This window comes from Pimephales promelas, chromosome 13 (assembly GCF_988280905.1).
Source record: "Pimephales promelas chromosome 13, fPimPro1.hap1.1, whole genome shotgun sequence".
Classification (NCBI taxonomy): Eukaryota; Metazoa; Chordata; class Actinopteri; order Cypriniformes; family Leuciscidae; genus Pimephales; species Pimephales promelas.
In genome coordinates, this window is record NC_142781.1 from 31,682,109 (window position 1) to 31,708,380 (window position 26,272).

The 26,272-nt window shown below is 39.5% G+C and overlaps 4 protein-coding genes and 1 pseudogene across 4 annotated transcripts; all 5 read right to left on the bottom strand.

The window, feature by feature from the left end:
* Positions 1 to 3,296: 3,296 nt before the first annotated feature.
* LOC120460186 (trace amine-associated receptor 4-like) lies at positions 3,297 to 4,331 on the bottom strand. Its single transcript, XM_039647845.2, has one exon. The coding sequence runs from the start codon at positions 4,329 to 4,331 to the stop codon at positions 3,297 to 3,299; it is 1,035 nt and encodes a 344-aa protein (XP_039503779.2).
* Positions 4,332 to 8,687: 4,356 nt separating this feature from the next.
* On the bottom strand, positions 8,688 to 9,722 carry LOC120460154 (trace amine-associated receptor 4). The gene has a single exon (XM_039647800.2). It carries the CDS (start codon positions 9,720 to 9,722, stop codon positions 8,688 to 8,690), a length of 1,035 nt encoding a protein of 344 aa, XP_039503734.2.
* Positions 9,723 to 13,134: 3,412 nt separating this feature from the next.
* On the bottom strand, positions 13,135 to 14,274 carry LOC120460202 (trace amine-associated receptor 4-like). The gene has a single exon (XM_039647864.2). It carries the CDS (start codon positions 14,272 to 14,274, stop codon positions 13,135 to 13,137), a length of 1,140 nt encoding a protein of 379 aa, XP_039503798.2.
* A 5,019-nt stretch (positions 14,275 to 19,293) lies between these two features.
* Positions 19,294 to 20,304, bottom strand: LOC120460197 (trace amine-associated receptor 4). Its single transcript, XM_039647860.2, has one exon. It carries the CDS (start codon positions 20,302 to 20,304, stop codon positions 19,294 to 19,296), a length of 1,011 nt encoding a protein of 336 aa, XP_039503794.2.
* Positions 20,305 to 23,488: 3,184 nt separating this feature from the next.
* LOC120460222 (trace amine-associated receptor 4-like) lies at positions 23,489 to 24,513 on the bottom strand (annotated as a pseudogene).
* Positions 24,514 to 26,272: the final 1,759 nt, after the last annotated feature.

Sequence of the window (26,272 nt, forward strand, 5' to 3'; positions counted from 1 at the left end):
TCAGGTAGGCCGTGGCATTTAAACGATGCCCAATTGGCACAAAGGCGCCTAAAGTGTGCCAAGAAAACATCCCCTACACCATTACACCCCCACCACCAGCCTGCACAGTGGTAACAAGGCATGATGGATCATGTTCTCATTCTTTTTACGCCAAATTCTGACTCTACCATCTGAATGTCTCAACAGAAATCGAGACTCATCAGACCAGGCAACATTTTTCCAGTCTTCAACTCTCTCCTGTAAATTGTAGGCTCTTTTTCCTATTTGTAGAGGAGATGAGTGGTATCCGGTGGGGTCTTCTGCTGTTGTAGCCCATCCGCCTCAAGGTTGTGTGTGTTGTGGCTTCACAAATGCTTTGCTGCATACCTCGGTTGTAACGAGTGGTTATTTCAGTCAAAGTTGCTCTTCTATCAGCTTGAATCAGTCGGCCCATTTTCCTCTGACCTCTAGCGTCAACAAGGCGTTTCGCCCACAGGACTGCCCCATACTGGATGTTTTTCCCTTTTCACACCATTCTTTGTAAACCCTAGAAATTTGGGCATGAAAATCCCAGTAACTGAGCAGATTGTGAAATACTCAGACCGACCCGTCTGGCACCAACTGGCAAATGTTCAACAATATTTAATAACATAAAATAAAACAAATACAAAACGAAAGTATAAGATAGCAGCCCCTCACGGATGACTGCGGTCACATATAATACAACAAAACACAACATAATTTCAGGCCTGTTCCTCTCTCGCTCTCCACTGCTACTCCTTTCATGCCTCCGCTCCTCCGTGAGAGATACGAGACCGGTGCGTCGCGTTGGTGTTGCTCATCTGAAATCACGCCACCGGCCTCACTCTGCTCTCCCACGGCCCTCGGCCCCGCCCTGCTGGCCACAATCTCAAAATCAGTTTCATCAGTATGACTCGAAAACACTACTATTCCAACATGACATCATGACTTTTGCGTAAACATACACGCCACTTTCAAGTCAAGTGGCATGTTATCTATACGCATTTTGAGTCTACGACATTAACGTCCATGTGATTCCGCATGTATGTACACGCCGCTAAATGTCCGAGCGAAACGAAGCAAAATGTAGATCTACACCTGGGGAGCAATATTTTTTTTTCTAGGATGGTGGGGGAGACCCATAAATGCTATTACCCCAGTGACGGGTAGGTTTAGGGACGGGGTTGGGGTAGGTCATATATTTATATATACAGTAATGTAACGTTAAGTCAACGGCGTTCATAAACACGCTGAAAAGCGATTATGCGTGTTGATAGCACACCAAAAATGTAAATACGAATTGGCGTTCATGAGATAAGTCTGACTATTCAGTGGAATTTGGATTATTTACGTGTTTAAACTGGAATGAGAATTTGTGTGTATTAAGATGTAAACGTAATTTCTAAATGTCAATATGATATATGCTGATATGCTTTTAATAATTTTCCCTTCTTTTAATTTAGTACAATGTTTTGACTACATAGTTTTCTTTGGCTAAAGAGTGCTGACACATTTTGCAGGCCAACCCAGAAGTTCGCATCACCCTCGAACATTGTCTTGGGTCTTCTGACGTCGCACTGCCTGCTGAAGCTGATGCTAGGCTGCATACCAGACCCTCTTGCTCTCTCGGAAACAGTGGTCGACCGGCCGGTTGGTGGCGTGAGCTCTTGTAGATGGCACAATCTGAGTATCCATGGATGGGTTGGGTCACCAGAAGCGATCCTTTAGCAGAAAGAGAGTGGCATTGGCCCCTAGGTGGCCAGTGCCCTGAGATGTATGCACGGAGTGAATAAGTGGAGTGCGCTGAATCCTGGGAATGTACTGGTGGACACCCCTGGCAGAAACGGCTTCAGAATCACTGGAGGAGGTAGGCTGATCGCGGGACCATTCGATGGGTCTCAGCACCAGGCTCGAGGTCCCTGTACAAATCCCCCATGGAGAAGAGAACCGGAGACCTTCAGTGGAGGATTGTGCATGGGATAATAGCTACAAACAGACACAGAGCACACCTTGACCTACAGGTTGGGGAGGGTTGCCCTTTTTTGTGTAATTCAAGAAACGGTCTTCCATTTGTTTTTTAATTGTGCGAGATTACAGCAATTATTTGTTAAAATGGAAGAGTGGTGTCAACCCCTGGGGGAAACTTTTACACATGAAAGGTTTATGGGCCTAAGTACAGCAGAGGTAAAAGGGAGCGTCATGTTTTATTAAATTATTTATTTGAGCAAGCAAAGATGGCTATTTGGTTGACAAGAAAAAGTTAATTGAGTGATAAGGGATCAACTGATGTTACTTCAGTATTAAAGGGATTAATAAAATCCTGTATTAACATAGAATATAGTTATATAAGTATTATAAGTTGATAAATGATCTGGAGATGTTCAAATATAGATGGGAAGTTAATCAGTGTATTTGTGAAGTTGACTCTGATGAATGTTTGCAATTTAATATTTGAGTGTTTTTTCTTGCAAAACAATACTCATAAATGTGGGTTAATTTATTTATTTATTTTTTACATGCTTCTTTTTCTTTTTTTCCCTTTATAACGTTCATCACATGTTTTATTTTTTATATTAAAGAAACCCTTAAAAGTCAAGTCTCTTTCTCTAGGAAAGTCCACCTCTCTCTCTCTCTCTCTCTCTCTCTCTCTCTCTTGAAAAGTCCACCTTACAATTTAGAGTGATCTGTTATAAAAATTGACTGTCTGAGAGTTTTGTTCATATACAAATCCCAATTCAAGAAAAAATATGAATTCAAACAATGTAATCATTTAAGGCATTAAATTATTTCACTATTGTCCTGATTCAATTCAATTCAAGACATTACTGTTAACATTTGGGATGGTTAGACTGGAGAGGAAAATGCACGTAGATTTAAAGGGTTAGTTCACCCAAAAATGAAAAACAAACCCTCATGTTGTTCCAAACCTCTATGTGTTTATTTGTTCTGCTATACACAAAGGAAGATATTTGGAAGAATGTTTTAATTAAACAGACCTCATTCCCCATTGACTATAGTATGTATTTTTTCCTACTATGGTAGTCAATGGGGAATGAGATCTGTTTGATTAAAACATTCTTCCATATATCTTCCTTTGCGTTCAGCAGAACAAATAAACACATGTTTGGAACAACATGAGAGTGAGTAAATACTGACAGAATTTTCATTTTTGGGTGAACTACATAACCCTTTAATAATTTCTTTCAATAGTATTATCATGTTTACATTTAATAAACAAAGTTAATATTATTTATTCATGGATGGACAAGCATTAAAATATGCAAAAAAATCAATATTCATTCAAGTATCAAGGTGTTTGAGCTTTTGAAGCCACAGATATAAGTGGATATGAGAATCTTAAAGGCTTTCTGAAAGCGTGGATAGAAAAAGCCATAGATCAAGGGGTTACAAGTGGAGTTAAAGTATCCAAACCAAACCAAAGCATCAAAAACATCAACAGGAGTCACGAAATTGAGGAAAGGATCAACAGCAGTGGCGGTAAAAAAAGGCAGCCAGCAGATGTAAAATACACCCATGACAATGGCCAGAGTTTTCGCTGCTTTTCCTTCTCTTTGTGCAGAGCTTTGGCTCTTCAACCCTCCTGCTGTCACCACAGTCACTCTTTCTGACATTACCTTTGCATGTCTTCTTGCAACATGGAAGATTTTCATATACAGAGAGCTCATGATCGTCCCAGGGAGGAAGAATGTGAGAAGTGAGCAAATAAGTCCCCACTGTTTGTTAAAAAACAGAACACAACTTCCCACACAGTAAACTTGCATGATAAATGACTCTAAGCCAATTTTGTTCACACCTGAAAACACAATAGAAAAACTGTAGAGAAATGAAAACAACCACGTGAAGGTGGTAAATACAGTCACAATGTTGTTTGTGACCCTCATTTTGTACCTTAAAGGATCACAAATGGCCCAGTACCTGTCAATAGATATTAAACTGAGATGAATTAAAGAAGAAATGCTGAAAGTCATGTCCAAACTAGAATGCACTTTACACACAGCATTTCCCAGATACCAGCAGCCTTCAACAGATCGCACCATGCTGTACGGCATGACCAAAGATCCCAGCAGACAATCACTGGCAGCCAGAGAGCGAACGATCAGATGAGTTGGAGACTGTAGATGTTTGAAGTGAGAGATGGAGATGATGATCAGCAGGTTCCCAAAAACTGTTGTGAGGATCATCAGCACCATGAAAACATACAAAGCTACTTTAACGACAGTAAGACGATGAGCTCTTGGACAGGAGTCCGGCAGGAGTGGATAGCAGAGAAACACATTCTCAGAGTAAATGTCAGTTTCATTTGAGGCCATTACGAAGATATAGATATGCAGATAAAAAAAAAATAAAAAAATATTTCCTTTGTAAAAGTAAAAACTAAAATCACACAGATATTGTTGAAACTCTGAGGGGATTCAGACACAGTCAGATAGAGACCAAAGAACAAAGAAAATATACAGTACATGCACATTAAGAACTACATAGTCTATGGATTCAGCAGCTCAGTTTGAGCTATATATACAGTATACTCAGGATCCAAACAGGTAACGCCCCTACCCTCATAAACATATTTGAATATGCTAACAATGGAGCTGTAACTAATCGTGGTACACGAGGCGCCCCCAGATGGCCACACAATTACTATCTATCTATCTATCTATCTATCTATCTATGGGATGAGAATTTGTATGAAAACACATTGCAATTTCTAAATGTCAGTGTGATATATGCTGATATGCTTTTAATAATTTTCCTCTTTTAATTTAGCAGAATGTAAGTTTCGACTACATAATTATATTTGGCGATAGAGTTCTGCAGTGATAAAACATTGTTGTAGACCAACCTAGAAGTTTGCATCACCCTCATTCCCTCGACAAAAAATCCAATAGATTTTTTTCCATTGGCTTTTGGATTATTGCAGAAAATAAGCTCTGTGACAACTAAAAGTTTATGATTCTTACATGTATTGTTTATGATAATCTTCATATTATTTGTGTTCACCACAGACCTTATTTCAAGCATTTAACAAAAACTATTTAATAAGGGTGTCACAAAATCGTTCGAAATTAATTAAAAATCGAAACCGATCGAAATTAATTCAAAATCGTTGATGCTGCCACGCCCCCATGTCACGTCCGTTCGGCTTGCCAAGCGGAAAAAAACACATTTTGAAGTGCTGCGAGTCTATGGTCAACCTCCTCTAAGCCACTCAAAAGATAGCATGGCAACTGATGCAGAAGACCCGTCGACGGTGAACCCCCTCCTCTTTCAGAAGTTTTTTAGAAAGTGAGTTATGTTAACAACGTTTGCGCTTCAAAAAACCCCAGTTCTCTTACGAGAGGTTCTCGTATTGCGTAAGCTAGCTTGCGCTTCGGGAAAGATTAATCTTTTCTGAGATATTGAAACCAAAAAATTATCCTTAATTTTTGTATCCATTGTCAACGCAGTGCAGACCTTGAGCGGGATAGCTAGAGAGCTCATTGGTTGCTTTACGGCAAACTGCTGCAGCCTATAGACGAACTCGAGTGAACTCGCGTCCAATGAGAGGCACTCGCGCCGTCATTGCATCATAGGCCAGTGTGTATATAAGTGCGGTTCGTAGGCTGCATCCCTGATTTTCATCACTTCACGTCGCCGTTGAGGGGCATCTTAGCAAGCGTGGACAGCGACAGAAGAAACCGGCCGTCTTCGCCACCTTCAGCCATCCTGCGAGCTATGCCATCCGGTTGACGTATCCTTTTTAGAGCACAAGTTCTAAGTGAACTTCACAAAAGAACAAGCAAGTGTCTTTTTAAAGATGTCTCGCACCACATGCGGCTCATGCCGCGCCCCTCTCAGTGCCGGAGACCGCCATCTCTTCTGCGCTCTCTGCCTGGGACTCGAACACGCAGAGCTCGCTCTTGCCGACGGCGGATGTAACCTCTGCGAAAAGCTTCCGTTGTCGACCCTGCGGGCTCGAATCGAAGCATTTAAAGCAGCCGCCCCCCTCTCACCAACGCGCAACTGCTGCTGACGAGCTGCATTGCCGTCGTGCTGAATGGGGGACGCGCCGCTTACGGCTGTGCCAACCGCGGCTAGCTTTCTTTACGTTACAAGAAAGCTACCCCCCCCCATGAGCACGTCCGCCGTGCACACACCTCCGACGCAGCCTGTAAAGCCCATACAGTGTGGCAATCAGAGTGCGGAGGCCTTTCAACCCCTAGCTGCATATATAAAAGCATGGGAAGCTTTCCCGGGGGTATCAAAATGGGTGTTAAGCACAATAAGACAAGGCTATTCGCTACAATTCGATCGCCGCCGGCTTGAAACTACTCTGAATTCAGAAGTAGCACATCTGCTTCATGCAGAAATAGCGAGCCTGCTGTGCAAAAGGGCAGTATGTAGAAAGTGCCGCCTTCTCTGAGCGAGTCAGGGTTTTTACAGCCGTTACTCTCTTTACTTAAGAAAGACGGTGGCCTCAGACCCTTCTTAGATCCGAGTTTTTTTAACGAAGTGCTTGTAAAAAGACCGTTCAAAATGCTGACAATCAGGAAACTCCTCACGCAAGCGGACCAGGGGGACTGGTATATATCTCTCGATCTGAAAGATGCCTATTTTCAGATTCAGATAATACCCCGTCACAGGCCATTCTTGATAGTCGCCTTTGACAAACAGGTATACCAATACACCGTCCTGCCGTTCGAAGTGCATGAATGCGGCTCTCGCCCCCTTGAAAAATCAGGGTTTGCGAATCATGAACTATCTGGACGAGATAGTCAATTTCTCAGTCAATTTCCTTTCTAGGAATAGAACTGGACTCTGTGGCCATGACGGCTCATTTATTGATACAGCGTGTGCGCCGTGTTCAACATCTAGCCGGATGCACTGAAGTGCTTCCTCATGTTCATACAGGACCAACATGTTCTAGTCCGTTCAGACAACATGTCTGTGGTGTTCTACGTGAACCGTCAGGGTGGTGTCAGATCCAGGAACCTCTGCGACCAAACAGAGCGCCTACTCACGTGGTCTCAGCTGCACTGTTTAAATTATCCAGGGACAACGTTGGTCCCTGCACCCCAGCCGCCCGCTGAATGCCTTCCCTCTGATCTCTCTGTTGCCACCGATAATCAAGATGATCTGGGAAACGCGCCACAAACAGCCCCATGCCCGATTCCGGTGAGAACAGATCTCCTCTCTCAAGCTTGCGGCTCGATGGCATCCCCATCCAGAGCGCTGGTCTCTGCACGCATGGTTGATCAACGGGTACCCATTGCCCTGCCAGGAGGAGTGATGAACACGATTACACAGTCTAGAGCTCCCTCTACCAGAAAGCTTTATGCGTCTAAATGGTCTGTGTTCTCCAAATGGTGAAAAAAATCTGGACCTCGGACATGTGGGGTCTCGTGGCTGCTCAGTTTCCTACAAGAGCCCGTTGGATAAGGGGAGGTCTCCGTCCACATTTAAAGTCTACGTGGAGGCCGTTGCAGGGTTCACAAAGTCGATGCGCGGCCGGTCACTACGGAAAAATTAGCTTGTCATCCGCTTCCTTAGAGGAGCCAGAAGGATGAACCCTCCGCGCCCCACGTCGATTTTTATCATACTGTGCTTACATAAAGCATATCTATCTATCTATCTATCTATCTATCTATCTATCTATCTATCTATCTATCTATCTATCTATCTATGTTTCATTTACAACCCACAGATGTCAAAATTACCATGTAACAACATTGCACAAGTACATATTTTGCCAGAAATGTGATAAAAACTAGACGTACAATTTTTGCCAGGAATATAGGTACCTGTTGGTTTTAAAATAATTATATTATAAATAACTTGTTTGTATGTCTGGTTGTACCCCTTTATAACCCAGAACTTAACATATTGATATTGTTCCCTCATATCTACACAGAAGTACACTATAATTACGTAAAAGTACATTGTAATTTCGGTTTACTTACAAAGTTCTTTGCAGGTTGTAGCCTTTATCTGGTTGTACCCCTTTATTACCCAAAACTTAACGTATTGATATTGTTCCCTTATACCCACATGGAAGTACACTATAATTACGTAAACGTACACTGTAATTTCGGTTTACTTACACAGTTGTTTGTGGGTCGTAATATAAAGTGTTACCATTTTGCTATAGTTGTATATAGAATATAACTGTCTCACTGGAGAACCCAGTTGTCCTTGTGAAATATAATTTTCCCATATAAAGTATTGTATATTTTGCCTGCATATAAATAATTGTGTGCATTATGCAAATAATGTTTTTTTTGATTTTAACCTCTCTCCAAATGGGATACACAGCATACTTCGAAACTAATTATAAATTAAAACTCATTATCAAATAAACATTTTGCGGCAATTGTTCTCAATGTTTCATCTTCCATAAATGTCACTCATTCACATGTGTGTGTGTGTGTGTGTGTGTGTAATTTTACGTCTATTTTATAAACGATAGTTGAGGTATGGGAAGTGGTTTATATATACCTTGATTTATATTTTCTTCCATCTAAATCAATAAAAAAGACTGAAAGCCCCTTCAACAGCCTTGACAGGCAATAATACATTTTATTACGGAGTTCAAGAAAAAACATAAATAAGTGACACATTTAATCATACACTCTATAAAATGCCCGGTTGTATATATAATTTAATGTCAGGTAAAGTTAATAATTTCTTATTCATTCAAATGTCAAGATGTGTGACTCAGTGATGCCACAGATATAAGTGGATATGAGAATCTTAAAGGCTTTCTGAAAGCGTGGATAGAAAAAACCATAGATCAATGGGTTACAAGTGGAGTTAAAGTATCCAAACCAAACCAAAGCATCAAAAACATCAACAGGAGTCACAAAATTAAGGAAAGGATCAACAGCAGTGGCGGTAAAAAAAGGCAGCCAGCAGATGTAAAATACACCCATGACAATGGCCAGAGTTTTTGCTGCTTTTCTCTCTCTCTGTGAAGAGCTTTGGCAATTGCTACCTACAGTGGGGGCAACGGACACTTTCTCTGACATAACCTTTGCATGTTTTTTCACAACATTAAAGATGCTCAAGTACAGAGAGCTCATGATAGTTCCTGGAATTAAGAACACAAAAAGTGCACAAATTAAACCCCATTCTCTGTTAAAAAGAAGAAAACAGCCACCAAAACAAGAAATCTGCAATAGTAGTTCTTCCAAACCAACGTTGTTTACCCCTGTAAACACAACAGAAAAACTGTACACAAATGAAAACAGCCATGTGAAGGTAATAAATACAGCCACAGTGTTGTTAGTAACCCTCATTTTGTACCTTAAAGGATCACAAATGGCCCAGTACCTGTCAATCGATACTAAACTGAGATGCAGTATGGAAGAAATGCTGAAAGTCATGTCCAAACTAGAATGCACTTTACACACAAAATCTCCCAGATACCAGCAGCCTTCAACAGATCGCACCATGCTGTACGGCATGACCAAAGATCCCAGCAGACAATCACAAGCTGCCAGCGACTGAACAATCATGTGAGTTGGAGACTGTAGATGTTTGAAGTGAGAGATGGAGATGATGATCAGCAGGTTCCCAAAAACTGTTGTGAGGATCATCAGCACCATGAAAATATACATTGCCACTTTAAGGACAGTAAGACGATGAGCTCTTGGACAGGAGTCCGGCAGGAGTGGATAGCAGAGAAGCACATCCTCAGAGTAAATGTCAGTTTCATTTGAAATCATCACGTCTGCCCCAGATAATGACTGATATGCAGGATTAAAACACAATTTGTGTTTTGTAAATGTAAAAAGACACACAAAAATTGACCAAATTGAGCCAAGAATTATTTCATAAATAATTATACGGTAAAGACAAATATTCAAAGAAAGATGAAAATAAATATAGTACATGCCCACACAATATAGGGTAATTTGTTAAATGGACTCAAAGCAGTTCAGTCTTGTTCATATATACTCTCAGAATCTAGTCAATGTAACCCATAGTTACAAAAACAACATGAACTCAGGAGATTAAAAAAAATCCCCACTGTCTGTCCTGTAAAGGAGATTGCCAGTCCATGAGTGCCTGAAATGTATTTCCAAAGATACATACAAATAATGAATGATAGTTTTAACACATTTACACTTTAAATCTTAAATACTTGTTTAAACAGGTCGCGAGAATACCTCAAGACAGGCTTCGGACAGTTTTTTTTGTGCCAGTGTGACTATATGTTTTAGAGGTTCTCTGGTATTCTCTGGTATTCATTTAGCTGACGCTTTTATCCAAAGCGACTTACAATTGCTAAATAGAGGTCGCATGCCTCTGGACTGGAGCAACTAGGGGTTAAGTGTCTTGCTCACGGACACATTGGTGTCTCTCAGTGGATTCGAAGGTCTCTCACACCAAAGGCATGTGTCTTATCCACACCAGCACCATCACCACCCCATCTTTGATTTAACATTGCCATTTCTGTTGTTGTGTATGAGAAAAATTAAACGGAAACATTAACACGAAAAAAAAAACATGAAAAAAATGAAAACGAACAGAATTTATATCGTTTTTACCTCGTGTAACCACAGCCACGTCCAACTGATCTGACGGCACGGGCGCTTCGGTCTGCGCATGCGCCGGAAGTGATTGCTATGCGCGTGTACGTCACTCATTGTTTACACAGAGATTTTGGAAGTTTTACCTTTCACTAGGGGTGTAACGGTACATGTATTCGTATTGAACCGTTTCGGTTCGAGGCTTCCGGTTCGGTACGCATACAAACCGAACGATTGCTTATACCTTTTTTCCTGCCGGCAAAATTCGTGCTGACGCGGCCAACACAACGTTGCGCAACATCAAATGGCAAGCGTAATGAAAGCAGAACGAAACTGCGCTAACTTACTCGTTATGTGCTTCACAGATCGTTTATCAGTTCGGACCAGCAACATCTGTGCAGCGCGAGCCGATCTCGATCAAGCAACACTGTTAGCACACCGCGCTAAGAGATCCGGTAAAGAAAACATTTGAATTCGCCACTGAGGTAATAACATCGCTGCGAGATCTAGTGAGATGCATTCACATTTCTCCGTTATTAACCGTAGATCTCTATTAGATCAAACAGCGCCGTCATGGAAACCAGGAGAAACATTGTGCCGTGAATGAACTAGTAATACTTTCGTCCACAGACCAGCAACATTCACCATGGATTTAATATAGTAACACTAACTGGAACCAGTTTGGCTGGAATGGTGAAATGCTTTCAAGTACTTCACACATCTTTTTCCAGCACTTCAAAATTCACATTTAAATGTTATTTTTAATGTGATGACCAAAACATTATTTGTACATCCTTCAAAGATGACCCCCATTTATAAAGCTGAAAGTTTCAAGATCTAGGAAAACTCACACTTATTTAAAAACATTTTTTCTTTAAACAAATAGGAAATTTCTCTGGCATTTCTTTCTTTTTGCTCTATCGAAAACGTACCGAACCGTGACTTTAAAACCGAGGTACGTACCGAACCGTGATTTTTGTGTACCGTTACACCCCTACCTTTCACTAAACATATATTTAGATATATCGAAATCGTCTTCCATTGCGATTTCCTGTATCTAAATATGTTTAGATCTTCACAGTGGAATAGCCTGGGTTTCCCCATTCTGCCTTGCCGCAGCGCGATTTTATTCGCGTTGCTAGGCAGTCTGGATACCAAGAACCAAATTTTCCCCAGAAATAGGGAACCAATCACAGAACAGGGAGGTATTACAGGCGCATTTGATAGACATTCGTAGCACCCAATAATACGGCTCTGGGCATTCGTAAACCATGCCTCAAATACGAGAAATTTAACATGTGGTTTCCAGACGGCGTTTTAATTCGCAATGATACGTGGTCTGGCGTTAGCCAGGCTAACAGTGAAAGGTAAAACTTCCGAAATATTTTGGGTGATCTCGAAACACATTTTCGGGTAGACTCATCACGGAGACTCACAAGTAGCCAAAACTGTTGTTTACCTACTGCGCGGTTACTGGTAGGCGTGGCCTCCTAGGGCAGCGAAGCAAGTGTATTCTGGGAGTTGATGTCTTTCATCCACATAAGCCAAAAATACATTTTCTGTCTTTTCTCAGTCTAGAAAGCTCCAAATACAAAAATATTTTGACATTTCTTCTACATAAATTACCCATTTTAAATACACATTCATCTTTCCAGAGGTGGAATGACCCTTTACTAATAGAACTCATCATTATTTGTACTCTCAGTAAATTTGACCCAGCCACTAAGTTACACAAAACCTACCTGCACCTTGGTTAAAAAAATAATGAAACTAATCCAATAAAATGACAAATTGGTTGATGTCAGCATTTTTTTAAAGTGTGCAAAATGCTCCATCAATGTTTAATAAAAGAGATTTATTTTCATGAAGTCATATACAGTATACTCTAAAAAAAGAAGGTTCTTTACATACTATATATGTGTTTTAGAACAATATCGTTCTAAAGAAGCTTTAATGATAATTGGTTCTTTGTGTTCAGTTAAGAATTCTTTAAACCCACATTGTTTCTATTAATCTGTAACTGTTAAAAAATCCATTGAAAGCCACTTTGATAATGATTTTCTGGAACTCAGCCATCCAACACAAACGACACATTGTCAACAGGTACGGGATATCCTTCTTGCCTTCTTTAGATGTCTATAGCCTAAATTTGACTTTTAATTTGTAACTGGTTTCAAACCAATAATGTACAGTATTTTTTCTATTTTCAGTTTTTGAAAAGATCATGTATATTTTGTCTGCTTCAGTTGTTCAGTTGAGGATACTTTTTAATCACCTGGATCCAAATCAGGAAATGAAAATCAAACTGCCAAAATGAGGATGTTTTTCTAAAATGAGACCATTTAATGTACAACCATTAAAATTTAATTTAAACGGTCAAGTTTATGAAAAAAAAAACAGACTGCATGCTGTATTATAATTGAACGTATTTTTCTAAACATAGTACAAACAAATTTCAAGAATTTCTATGAAAACAGTTCAAAAAAGTTTTTGAACATTGATTTTAGCTATGCATGAGTCATGCAAGCCCCTCTTTTCCACGAGATTAATAAAAAAATTCAGATCACTGTTCATTATTGTAATGTCTGAAATAAATGTGAGTGTCTTATTCATTTAAAGTCAAGGTGTTTGAATCATTAACGCCACAGACATAAGTGGATATAAGAGTCTTAAATGCATTTTGAAAACAAGGGTAGAAAAATCCATAAATCAAGGGGTTACAAGTGGAGTTAAAATATGCAAACCAAATTACAACATCAAAAACATCAGCTGGGGTTAAATAATTGTAAAAAGGATCAACAGCAGTAACAGTAAAATAAGGCAGCCAGCAGACATAAAAAACACCAATGACAATGGCCAGAGTTTTCGCTGCTTTTCCTTCTCTTTGTGCAGATCTTTGGCTCTTCAACCCTCTTTCTGACATTACCTTTGCATGCTTTCTTGCAACATGGAAGATTTTCATATAAAGAGAGCTCATGATTGTTCCGGGAAGGAAGAATGTGAGAATTGAACATGTAAGACTCCACTGTTTGTTAAAAAACAGAACACAACTTCCCACACAGTAAATCTGCAATATAAGCATCTCTAGTCCAACTGCATTTATGCCTGAAAACACAACATAAAAGCTGTACACAAATGAAAACAGCCATGTAAATGTAGTAAATACAGTCACAATGTTGTTTGTGACCCTCATTTTGTACCTTAAAGGATCACAAATGGCCCAGTACCTGTCAATCGATACTAAACTGAGATGCAGTATGGAAGAGATACAGAAGGTCATGTCTAAACTAGAATGCACTTTACACACAAAATCTCCCAGATACCAGCAGCCTTCAACAGATCGCACCATGCTGTACGGCATGACCAAAGATCCCAGCAGACAATCACTGGCAGCCAGAGAGCGAACGATCAGATGAGTTGGAGACTGTAGATGTTTGAAGTGAGAGATGGAGATGATGATCAGCAGGTTCCCAAAAACTGTTGTGAGGATCATCAGCACCATGAAAACATACATTGCCACTCTAACTACAGTAAGACGATGTACTTTAGGACAGGAGTCCGGCAGGAGTGGATAGCAGAGAAACATATTCTCAGAGTCAGTTTCATTTGACGTCATCACGTCTGCTCCATATGCTGAGATGGTTTCTTTCATTTTAATAAGGCAAAGGATAAGCAAAATAATTTTGTAAACGATAGCTTGGTAAAAGCCAATATCCAAAGAAAGATTAACATTTATATAGTACATGATATATAGTAAACATCTAGTAAGCTCCCTAAATGGGCTTAGAGCAGCTCAGTCTTGTTCGTATATATATGCTCAGATTCAAGATAACCCCTGTACACCAGTCTATGTAACCCATAGTTACAAAAACAACATAAACTCAAGAGATTAGACGGAGAAAAATTAATACTTCAACAGTGTGTGGTGATTTGAAGATCAATGGATGGGTTTGAGACACATTTCACCACCATCAGCCTGAACCGTTGGAACATGGCAGATTTGATTCATGTAGTGCATCTAAAATTAAGGATATTGACAAACAAAAACTGATAAGAATGACAAAAACAATAAAAAGACTAAAACCAACCAGAATGAAATCAGAAAATAGAAAATAAATACTACATCAAAATAATAATTAAAACTATAATAGTATCTGAATGGTACTAAAATAAAACTGCATAAAATGTAGATCTCCATCACTGCACAGAGAAATCAAGACTCGTCAAATGGAGTCAAAACAACATTCGACCCAGTCGACTTTCAATGAATGAACAGAAACAAATCAAAATCAAATTAAAGCTGCAAGCAGCGATGAAAAAGGCCCTCGCACCTGTGCCGCGGTTTTAGGAAAACACCCGGTGGTTTTAGGAAAACAGAGCATGGTGGGCAGTATGTAATGATAATAAATATAGGAGGACTATGTCAAAGGATTTGTATTTGCACACTTCCTGCTACCAGCAGGTGGCGCTATTGCTATAACCAAATATGAGCATGGTCATGTGTTCAGGACAGGACTCTTATCAAAAATGTGAAGTTTGGGGCAGATTGGACATTGTATGCCTGAGTTACTGCAGGCTGTCTATGGTTGCCTAGCAACATCGGAACTGCAAGCAATATTGACCTATATGACATATTCAAGCACAAATCACCAAAAGGCTAAAATTGGGTGTACATTTGTCAGGCCGCCAAGGGCACACCCTTCGATGAAAACTCAAGATCTTTGCAATTTAACGTTGCAAAGGCCTTAAGATTACACTCACCAAATTTGAAGAGGATCAGATCAAAACTGTAGGAGGAGTTTGTTAAAGTACAACATCAGGAAATTACGAAAAATACACAAAATCTAGGAGGAAGTTCAAAATAGCTGACTTCCTGTTGTGTTTAGGGCTATGCTCCAAGAGACTTTTTTGTAGGTATTTGGTCATTACATGTATGTACCAAATTTCATACCTGTACGTGAAACGTAGAGCCGGGGCAAAATGTGGGGGCAATAATTTAAAAAATTCGCCCCACCCAATTTTGAAAACCATATCACACGTAAATTTTCACCACTTCTGAAGCGTGTGCAAAGTTTCATGAGTTTTCGAGCATGTTTAGGCCCTCTAAAAAGCGATTATTTTAAGAGAAAACTTATTTGTGTTCCAAATAAGAAAGAAAGTCATACAGGTTTGGAACGATCTGAGGGACAGTAAATTAAGACATAATTTTAATTTATGGGTGAAATATATTACTTTAAAGCAGGGACGGGCAAACTCTATCCTGGAGGACCACTTTCCTGCATAATATCGCTCTAAACCTTGATAAAACTCACCTGCCTGTAGCTTTTTAGTAATCCTGAAGACATTGATTAGCTAGTTCAGGGGTGCCATTGACTTCCATAGTATTATTTTTCCTAATATGGATGTCAATGGTTACTGTCAAATGTATGGTTTCAAACATTCTTTAAAATATCTTATTTCGTGTTCAACAGAAGAAAGAAACTCACGTGTTTGGAACAACTTGAGAGGGATTTTTTTATGAACTATCCCTTTAAGCATCATGCCTTGAAATTACTCTTAACCGTAGGGCATAGTGGCTCCTGGTGATCAAAAAGGATAACAGTTCCCTTTTAGTCGAGAATGTCAGACGTAGTCGACGTAAACTGAATGGGGATCACACCAGTGAGCTAATCATCTTCGAGTATTGAAAAAGCCAATGGGAATTGCCGTACGTGATGACATAACACAGTCCGCCCCGCAGCGCGGGTATAAATACGGAAGTGGATGTACGCGCTAGTTGCCTTCTGCTTCGGAGCCGATCGTTTGCTGTGTCTGAAGAGTTCTGTTGTTTTACAATGAGCGAGTGTGTCTGTGTTCTTCTGCCAGCGCTGGTGGTTTCTACAGCGTGAGTGCAGTAGTGATCGCAAGCTTTGAGCTCTCAACTACTGTTTTAACAGCAACAAATTTCTAAAGGTTTGTACGTGTTAACCACTGGTTAGAGGGCGGAATAGTGAGTGCTTCACTATTTCAGTTCACTGTTCAGTGTTGACCCAGTCATTCCCCTGTGTGCTCCGGCACGGTTGATGGGTTCTTTCTGCCAATAGGCTATAGACCCTTTTACAGTTGGTAAACATGGTGACGTTTTTTTGTGGGCGGAGCTTAGGTGGAGGCAGAAAGATCCCTCTGGCCGCTTCACTAACGCTAGTTAGCGAGTTTTATTAGCCTGTTTTTTAACAATGACTGGAGAAAATCAGATTTTATTTTAATGTGTAAGGTCACTCACTCTCCAGGACCGCAATTGTTATTTTCAAAAGTTATTTTTAACGGACGGAACCAGATTGGCCGACCCGTAGCCGCCTACACGCTCACTCGATGCATGGACAATCTGACAGGATTAACGTTACGTTACCTCGGGTGAGTGGCCTGACTTCTACACCCACTTTATAGAGAAACCGATCGTAAAGAGAAACTGAGGGCATACAAATCTTTAGATGCCTATAACTATGTGCTGAATGGTCCTATACAAGGCGTGTGTGTATGATCCGCAGTTCTGCCAAGCCAGCGCAGAGAAGACGACAATGTAAAGAGTGTCATTACGGTGCGGTTTTAATCATGTGAATATTTTCTAGAAATAAAAAATCCAGATACAGCATATTCATTTTTCATTCATACTTGCATCAAACAACACAATAAGATGACATTTAAAAAAATCATAAAATTAATTTAAGCTCATTATGTAGCCGAATCTGTGCTGGTTTGCATTGTCCGCCTCCAGTTTTCACTTTGTTTTGCCTCCAGCTAGCGCCGTGACGTAACTGTGACGTCGGCGCAAAAGGGGTCTATATGCACGCATAAGTTCCGCATTTGACGCAAGGATGCTCTTCAGTTTCCGGTTGGGGAGATTAAAGCGGAGGAAAACCGAGGAAAACGGGATTATGGCAGTCTTCAAAATTTACTGTCCTCCCATTTTGAAACGAAACTTTCATACGTTTATATGTAATTTTATATTAAGTTATGTTTATTTAATATAATTTTAAAAAGAAGCATAAACACAACGAGGGGTGTCTGTTTTATCTGTTTTTGTGACTAACGTTTCTTTAGTATAACCATGGAGTATAAAATTCAAAATAAATTCTCGGTATTACATTGGACTCTACGATCGGCGGAAGTTATTGAGCATCCTTACACCTTCACCGGAAATACCGCCGTGCATAGAGCCCATATTCATGCTCCAAGAGGCAGTGTCACATTCCACAACACTTAGCTGCCTGTAGATGCCCCTACCTATTAATCAGCCTAATTTGCAGCACAATCGGCCGATGACGATTCATAAAAAAATCCCAAAATCAACCTGATTAATTGTCCAGCCAATCAAGCGGTCGACCTCTTATGTGTGCAACCCTAACCTGGCATGAATGAGTCTTATGATTGCTGACTTGGCTAGAGGTGAATTTCTACATTGTGGCAGATGATGTGGTCTGGGAATGTTTGGGAAAACAACTTGTATCAGTTGGCTATATGTCTGTTCCAATCCATTCAATAACACTGACCCAGCGCTGGGTTGTTGTGTGAGAGGGTTTAAGGTGTCTTTTTTAGTAACTGAGGGTACATTTGTTGTGCAGACAGGAGAATCAGCAATCCATAATTAAGACAAATTCATGAGACATCAGAACATGCATTAAATACATTTATAATACAGTATATATAATATATCAAAAAGTTAAAAGTATTAAAAACTCCTAAGAAAAGAAAAAGGTCATGACAATGTGCCTCTGCAGACACTCTAACCCAAACCTCAAAAGCATAAAGTGCCATGCATGGCCAAAGTGTGTCATCTCATACTATTTTTATTTAATAATGCAATCGCTAAAGGTACAAAAGTATTGCTGTATTGTATTTTGTTCTCCACCTAGTGGTCACAAACTGACAAAAGGGACGGAGCTCGAGTTCGTAATGTAAAGGATGGGAACAGTCTTTAATAATAGAACTGATCATCATTTGTATTCTCAGTAAATTTGACCCAGCCACTAAATTACAAAAAACTACCTGCACCTTGGTAAAAAAATATATAATGAAACTAATCCAAAAAAATGAAAAATGCGCAAAAATGCTCCATCAATGTTGAATAAAAGAGATTTAAATTCATGAAGTCATATACTGTTCACTCTAAAAAAGGTTATTTACAAATATATATATATATATATATATGTATGTATGTATGTGTGTGTGTGTGTGTGTGTGTGTGTGTGTGTGTGTGTGTATGTTTTAGAACAATATCATTCTAAAGAAGCTTTAATGATAATTGGTTCTTTGTGTTGAGTAAAGAACTCTTGTTTAAACCCACCTTATTTCTATTAATCTGTTAAAACTGTTAAAAAATCCATTGAAAGCCACTTTGATACTGATTTTCTGGAACTCAGCCATTCAACTACACAAACGACACATTCTCAACAGGTACGGGATATCCTTCTTGCCTTCTATAGATGTCTATAAATTTGACTTTTAAATTGTAACTGGTTTCCTACCAATAATGTATTTTTTCTCTTTTCAGTTTTTGAATAGATCATGCATATTTTGTCGGCTTCAGTTGTTCAGTTGAGGATACTTTTTAATCGCCTGGATACAAATCAGGAAATGAAAATTAAACTGCCAAAATGAGAATGTTTAACATTGATTTTAGCCATGCATGAGTCATGCAAGCCCCTCTTTTCAAAAGATTATTTAAAAAAAATCAGATCACAGATCACTGTTCATTATTGTAATGTCTGAAATAAGAGTGAGTGTCCTATTTATTTAAAGTCAAGGTGTTTGAATCGTTGATGCCACAGACATAAGTGGATATAAGAATCTTAAATGCATTCTGAAAACAAGGGTAGAAAAATCCATAAATCAAGGGGTTACAAGTGGAGTTAAAATATGCAAACCAAATTACAACTTCATAAACATCAACTGGGGTTAAATAATTGTAAAAAGGATCAACAGCAGTAACAGTAAAAAAAGGCAGCCAGCAGACATAAAAAACACCAATGACAATGGCCAGAGTTTTCGCTGCTTTTCCTTCTCTTTGTGCAGATCTTTGGCTCTTCAACCCTCTTTCTGACATTACCTTTGCATGCTTTCTTGCAACATGGAAGATTTTCATATAAAGAGAGCTCATGATCGTTCCGGGAAGGAAGAATGTGAGAATTGGACATGTAAGACCCCACTGTTTGTTAAAAAACAGAACACAACTTCCCACACAAGAGATCTGCAATATAAGCATCTCTAGTCCAACTGCATTTATCCCCGAAAATACAACATAAAAGCTGTACACAAATGAAAACAGCCATGTAAAGGTAGTAAATACAGTCACAATGTTGTTTGTGACCCTCAATTTGTACCTTAAAGGATCACAAATGGCCCAGTACCTGTCAATCGATACTAAACTGAGATGCAGTATGGAAGAGATACAGAAAGTCATGTCTAAACTAAAATGCAATTTACACACAAAATCTCCCAGATACCAGCAGCCTTCAACAGATCGCACCATGCTGTACGGCATGACCAAAGATCCCAGCAGACAATCACAGGCAGCCAGAGAGCGAACGATCAGATGAGTTGGAGACTGTAGATGTTTGAAGTGAGAGATGGAGATGATGATCAGCAGGTTCCCAAAAACTGTTGTGAGGATCATCAGCACCATGAAAACATACATTGCCACTCTAACTACAGTAAGACGATGTACTTTAGGACAGGAGTCCGGCAGGAGTGGATAGCAGAGAAACATATTCTCAGAGTCAGTTTCATTTGACGTCATCACGACTGCTCCATATGCTGAGATGGTTTCTTTAATTTTAGTAAGCAAAATAAATTTGTAAATGATAGCTTGGTAAAGACCAATATCCAAAGAAAGATTAACATAAGTAAACATCTAGTTAGCTCCCTAAATGGGCACAATGCAGCTCAGTCTTGTTCGTATATATATGCTCAGATTCAAGATAACCCCTGTACACCAGTCCATGTAACCCATAGTTACAAAAACAACATAAACTCAAGAGATTAGACGGAGAAAAATTAATACTTCAACAGTGTATAGTGATTTGAAGATCAATGGATGGGTTTGAGACACATTTCACCATCATCAGCCTGAACCGTTGGAACATGGCAGATTTGATTCATGTGGTGCACGTAAAATTAAGGATATTGACAAAGAAAAACTGATAAGAATGACAAAAACACAATAAAAAGACTAAAACCAACAAGAATGAAATCAGAAAATAGAAAATAAATACTAAATCAAAATAATAATTAAAACTATAATAGTATCTCAATGGTACTAAAATAAAACTGCATAAAATTCAGATCTCCATCACTGCACTGAGAAACCAAGACTCGTCAGGCCATGCAAATGGGGTCAAAACAACATTGGACCCCATCGACTTTCAATGTATGAACAGAAACAAAAAGATATTTTTCAAAATATCTTCTTCTGTGTTCTAAATAAAGTCATACAGGTTTGGAACGATCTGAGGGACAGTAAATGACAACATAATTTTAATTTATGGGTGAAATACATTACTTTAAAGCAGGGATGGGCAAACTCTGACCTGGAGGACCACTTTCCTGCAGAGTTTAGCACCAACCCTGAGAAAACTCACCTGCCTGTAGCTTTCTAGTAATCCTGAAGACATTGATTAGCTAGTTCAGGGGTGTTTGATTAAGGTTGGGGACTCAGGCTAACTTGAGTTTCTCCATGCCTGCTTTAAAGTTCACCGAAGAATGAAAATATTGTTATCATTTACTCAACCGCCAATGGGAATTGGCGTACGTGATGACATAACTGTCCGCCCCGCAGCACGGGTAATATAAATACGGAAGTGGATACACGCACTAGTTGCCTTTCGCTTCGGAGCCGATCGTTTGCTGTCTCTGAAGAGTTCTGTTGTTTACAATGAGCGAGTGTGTCTGTGTTCTTCTGCCAGTGCTGGTGGTTTCTACCAAGGGGGTAATCCATCAGCCGGAAGTTGAAGCTGCCTCCAGGAGCCGCCATTGTAGCGGGCTATCACCTGCTGTTAGCATCCCATTGACTCCCATTCATTTTGGCGTCACTTTGACAGCGAATAACTTTACATCTGAGGCGTCCAAAGACTCCATTTATCCATTATCTATTTCTAAAGAAAGACGACAATGTATAAAAGGCTCCATTACTTTGTATGTTACGTTATGGCTACGTTCTTGTAAAAATAGGCTAAAAATTGCGTGGCCCTGTCCCAGGAGATGGAGGGTGGAGAGCGGCCGGTGCTGTACATTAGTCATTGCCATCAGGTGGGCCGTTCTCACCCTCTGCTATTAACTATAGGGACGGGAGTTCACCCTCTGTTCGAACCATGCTCCTCTGGCTCCACCGCATGATGGATACCAACGTGCGGATCACCCATTTGGTATCTAGCATTACAACCTTTTTACAACCAAAGGCCGGGTGTACAGATGGCTGTGGCCGACTTCCCCGGGTTCCCCGGCCTAAGTCTGGCAGTGGGGGTATGTAGTGAGGGAGGCGTGGTTCAGTGAGGTCTGTAGCGGCAGAGCGGGGTGGAGCCAAGCGGTAAGTAAGTAGGTCAAGTGCAAAATAACGAACACCTGTTTCTGATTACAGTGATTGGCGTGGGAAGAGATCGAGAGAGAGAGAGAGAGAGGGACTGGGATCCCGTGCACACTTGAACGGAGTGGGACTTTTTGAAAACTGTTTATTTTCTTTGATTGTGCCATAGTTTATCTATGGTGAAGGCGCTCGTGCGCATTTTTATTTTCTGTTAACAAATTTCAATAAACGAGAACCAGTATGAGACCCAGTCACACCGACCCTTGTCTTCTTCCATCCTCATTATATTGAACCTTGGACATTGTTACAAATACATCAAAAAGTTAAAAAGTATAAAAAAAAATCCTAAGACAATGTCACGACAATGTGCCTCTGCACACACTCTTACCCAAACCTCAAATGCATAAAGTGCTATGCATGGCAAAATGTGTCATCTCATGCTATTTTTATTTAATATTGCAATCGCTAAAAGTACAAAAGTATTGCTGTACTGTATTTTGTTCTCCACCAAGTGGCCACAAACTGACAAAAGGGACGGAGCTCGAGTTCGTAATGTAAAGGATGGGAACAGTTTTTAATAATAGAACTCATCATTATTTGTATTCTCAGTAAATTTGACCCAGCCACGACCCAAGTTTTGACCCAAGTTACAAAAAACCTACCTGCACCTTGGGTAAAAAAAAAAAAAAAAGAAACTAATCCAATGAAATGACAAATGGGCTGAGTCCAGCATTTTTTAAAGTGATCAAAATGTTCCATCAATGTTTAATGAAAGTTATAATTTCATGAAGTCATTTACTGTGCACTCTAAAAAAGAAGGTTCTTTACACACACACACACATATATATATATATATATATATATATATATATATATAGAACAATATCGTTCTAAAGAAGCTTTAATGATAATTGGTTCTTCGTGTTGAGTAAAGATTTCTTTAAACCCAGCTTGTTTTTATTAATCTGTAACTGTTAAAAAATCCATTGAAAGCCACTTTGATACTGATTTTCTGGAACTCAGCCATCCAACTACACAAACGACACATTCTCAACAGGTACGGGATATCCTTCTTGCCTTAGATGTCTATAAATTTGACTTTCAAATTGAAACTGGTTTCCAACCAATAATGTATTTTTTCTCTTTTCAGTTTTTGAACAGATCATGTAAATGTTGTCGGCTTCAGTTGTTCAGTTGAGGATACTTTTTAATCGCCTGGATCCAAATCAGGAAATGAAAATCAAACTGCCAAAATGAGAATGTTTTTCTAAAAGGAGACCATTTAATGTAAATCCATTAAAATGTGAGTTTAGTGTACAATTTAAACTGTCAAGTTTATGAAAAAACAGACTGCATGTTGTATTATAACTTAACGTATTTTTCTAAAGTGTGAGTGTCCTATTTATTTAAAGTCAAGGTGTTTGAATCGTTGATGCCACAGATATAAGTGGATATAAGAATCTTAAATGCATTCTGAAAACAAGGGTAGAAAAATCCATAAATCAAGGGGTTACAAGTGGAGTTAAAATATGCAAACCAAACCAAAGCATCAAAAACATCAGCTGGGGTTAAATAATTGAAAAAAGGGTCAACAGCAGTAACAGTAAAATAAGGCAGCCAGCAGAAATAAAAAACACCCATGACAATGGCCAGAGTTTTTGCTGCTTTTCTCTCTCTGTGTGGAGATCTTTGGCTATTCAACCCTCCTGTTGCCGCCACATTCACTCTTTCTGACATAACCTTTGCATGTTTTAGTGCAACATGGAAAATTTTCATATAAAGAGAGCTCATGATCGTTCCGGGAAGGAAAAATAAGAGAACAGTACATATTAGACTCCACTGTTTGTTAAAAAACAGAACACAACTTCCCACACAGGAGATCTGCAATACAAGCATCTTTCCGACTGCATTTATCCCCGAAAACACAACATAAAAGCTGTACACAAATGCAAACAGCCATGTAAATGAAGTAAATACAGTCACAATGTTGTTAGTGACCCTCATTTTGTACCTTAAAGGATTACAAATGGCCCAGTACCTGTCAATCGATACTAAACTGAGATGAAGTATCGAAGAGATACAGAAGGTCATGTCTAAACTAAAATGCACTTTACACACAAAATCTCCCAGATACCAGCAGCCTTCAACAGATCGCACCATGCTGTACGGCATGACCAAAGATCCCAGCAGACAATCACTGGCAGCCAGAGAGCGAACGATCAGATGAGTTGGAGACTGTAGATGTTTGAAGTGAGAGATGGAGATGATGATCAGCAGGTTCCCAAAAACTGTTGTGAGGATCATCAGCACCATGAAAACATACATTGCCACTCTAACGACAGTAAGACGATGTACTTTAGGACAGGAGTCCGGCAGGAGTGGATAACAGAGAAACATATTCTCAGAGTCAGTTTCATTTGACGTCATCACATCTGCTCCATATGCTGAGATGATTTCTTTAATTTTAATAAGGCAAAGGATAAGCAAAATAATTTTGTAAATGATAGCTTGGTAAAGGCCAATATTCAAAGAAAGATTAACATTTATATAGTACATGATATATAGTAAACATCTAGTTAGCTCCCTAAATGGGCTCAGAGCTGCTCAGTCTTGTTTGTATATATATGCTCAGATTCAAGATAACCCCTGTACACCAGTCCATGTAACCCATAGTTACAAAAACAACATAAACTCAAGAGATTAAACAAAGAAAAATTAATACTTCAACAGTTTCTAGTGATTTGAAGATGAGTGGATGGGTTTGAGACACATTCATTCTGAACCGTCGCAACATGGCAGATTTGATTCATGTAGTGCACATAAAAATTAAGGATGTTGACAAACAAAAACTGATAAGAATGACAAAAACAATAAAAAGACTAACGCCGCCTTCACACTGGCAGTTGAAATCAGCTCCGATACGGCTGCGAAACGACCGGAAGACATTCATTTCCTATGGAGAAGACCGCATGCAAATGGGTCCGAAACGGGTCCGACCGAGAAGAAAATCGTGTCCGTTGGTCATCCAGATGCGTTAAAAAAAATTTAACTCTTGCGGAAATCTACGGACGGTTCCTATCCGACAATTCCAACGGAAGTTGAGCGTTGCTATGGTACTACTGATAAACAAACCTGAATTCTTAACGTTTAATTAAATAAATAATGATTTTATAATGGTAAGTTGTCATGTCATTTTTTTATTTTCATGATTTCTAACGTTATTAGGGCAGTTAATACAATTAAATTGTAGGCAGAGATTGAACTATTGACCACTATACCACATTTTTAGTCGACCTGACATGTCAACGTTGAACGTCCTGAGTAACTTTCCTCACGCAGCAGCCTTCCTATAAATATCTCTATAACCCTCATCAGAGAGATCATTCAGAACTGACAGAATCAACATTTCTAATCTCTCCGCCATTTTTGTTCTACCCGCGTCCGACACTTTTCACTGTGTAGTACGACGTCCGTTGGGACCGTATTGCGTATTTCGGAGCTGATTTCAACTGCCAGTGTGAAGGCGGCGTAAAACCGAATAAATCAGAAAATAGAAAATAAATACTAAATCAAAATAACAATTAAAACTACAATAGTATCTCAATGGTACAAAAATAAAACTGCATAAAATTCAGATCTCCATCACTGCACTGAGAAACCAAGACTCGTCAGACCATGCAACTCTGGGGTCAAAACAACATTCGACCCAGTCGACTTTCAATGTATGAACAGAAAAAAAAAAGATATCTTTCAAAATATCTTCTTCTGCGTTCCAAATAAGAAAGAAAGTCATACAGGTTTGGAACGACCTGAGGGACAGTAAATGATGACAATTTTAAATTATGGGTGAAATACATTACTTTAAAGCAGGGATGGGCAAACTCTGACCTGGAGGACCACTTTCCTGCACAGTTTAGCTAAAACCTTGATAAAACTCACCTGCCTGTAGCTTTCTAGTAATCCTGAAGACATTGATTAGCTAGTTCAGGGGTGTTTGATTAGGCTTGGGGGCTCAGGCTAAACTCTGCAGGACAGCGGCCCTCCAGAACTGAATTTATCCGTGCCTGCTTTAAAGTTCACCCAAGATGAAAATATTGTTATCATTTACTCATGCATGGAGAGCTTACCAGGTTGTGGACGACACCTCTCTCTGCCAGATACTGCCTGAATAGCTTTTCCCCCTCAT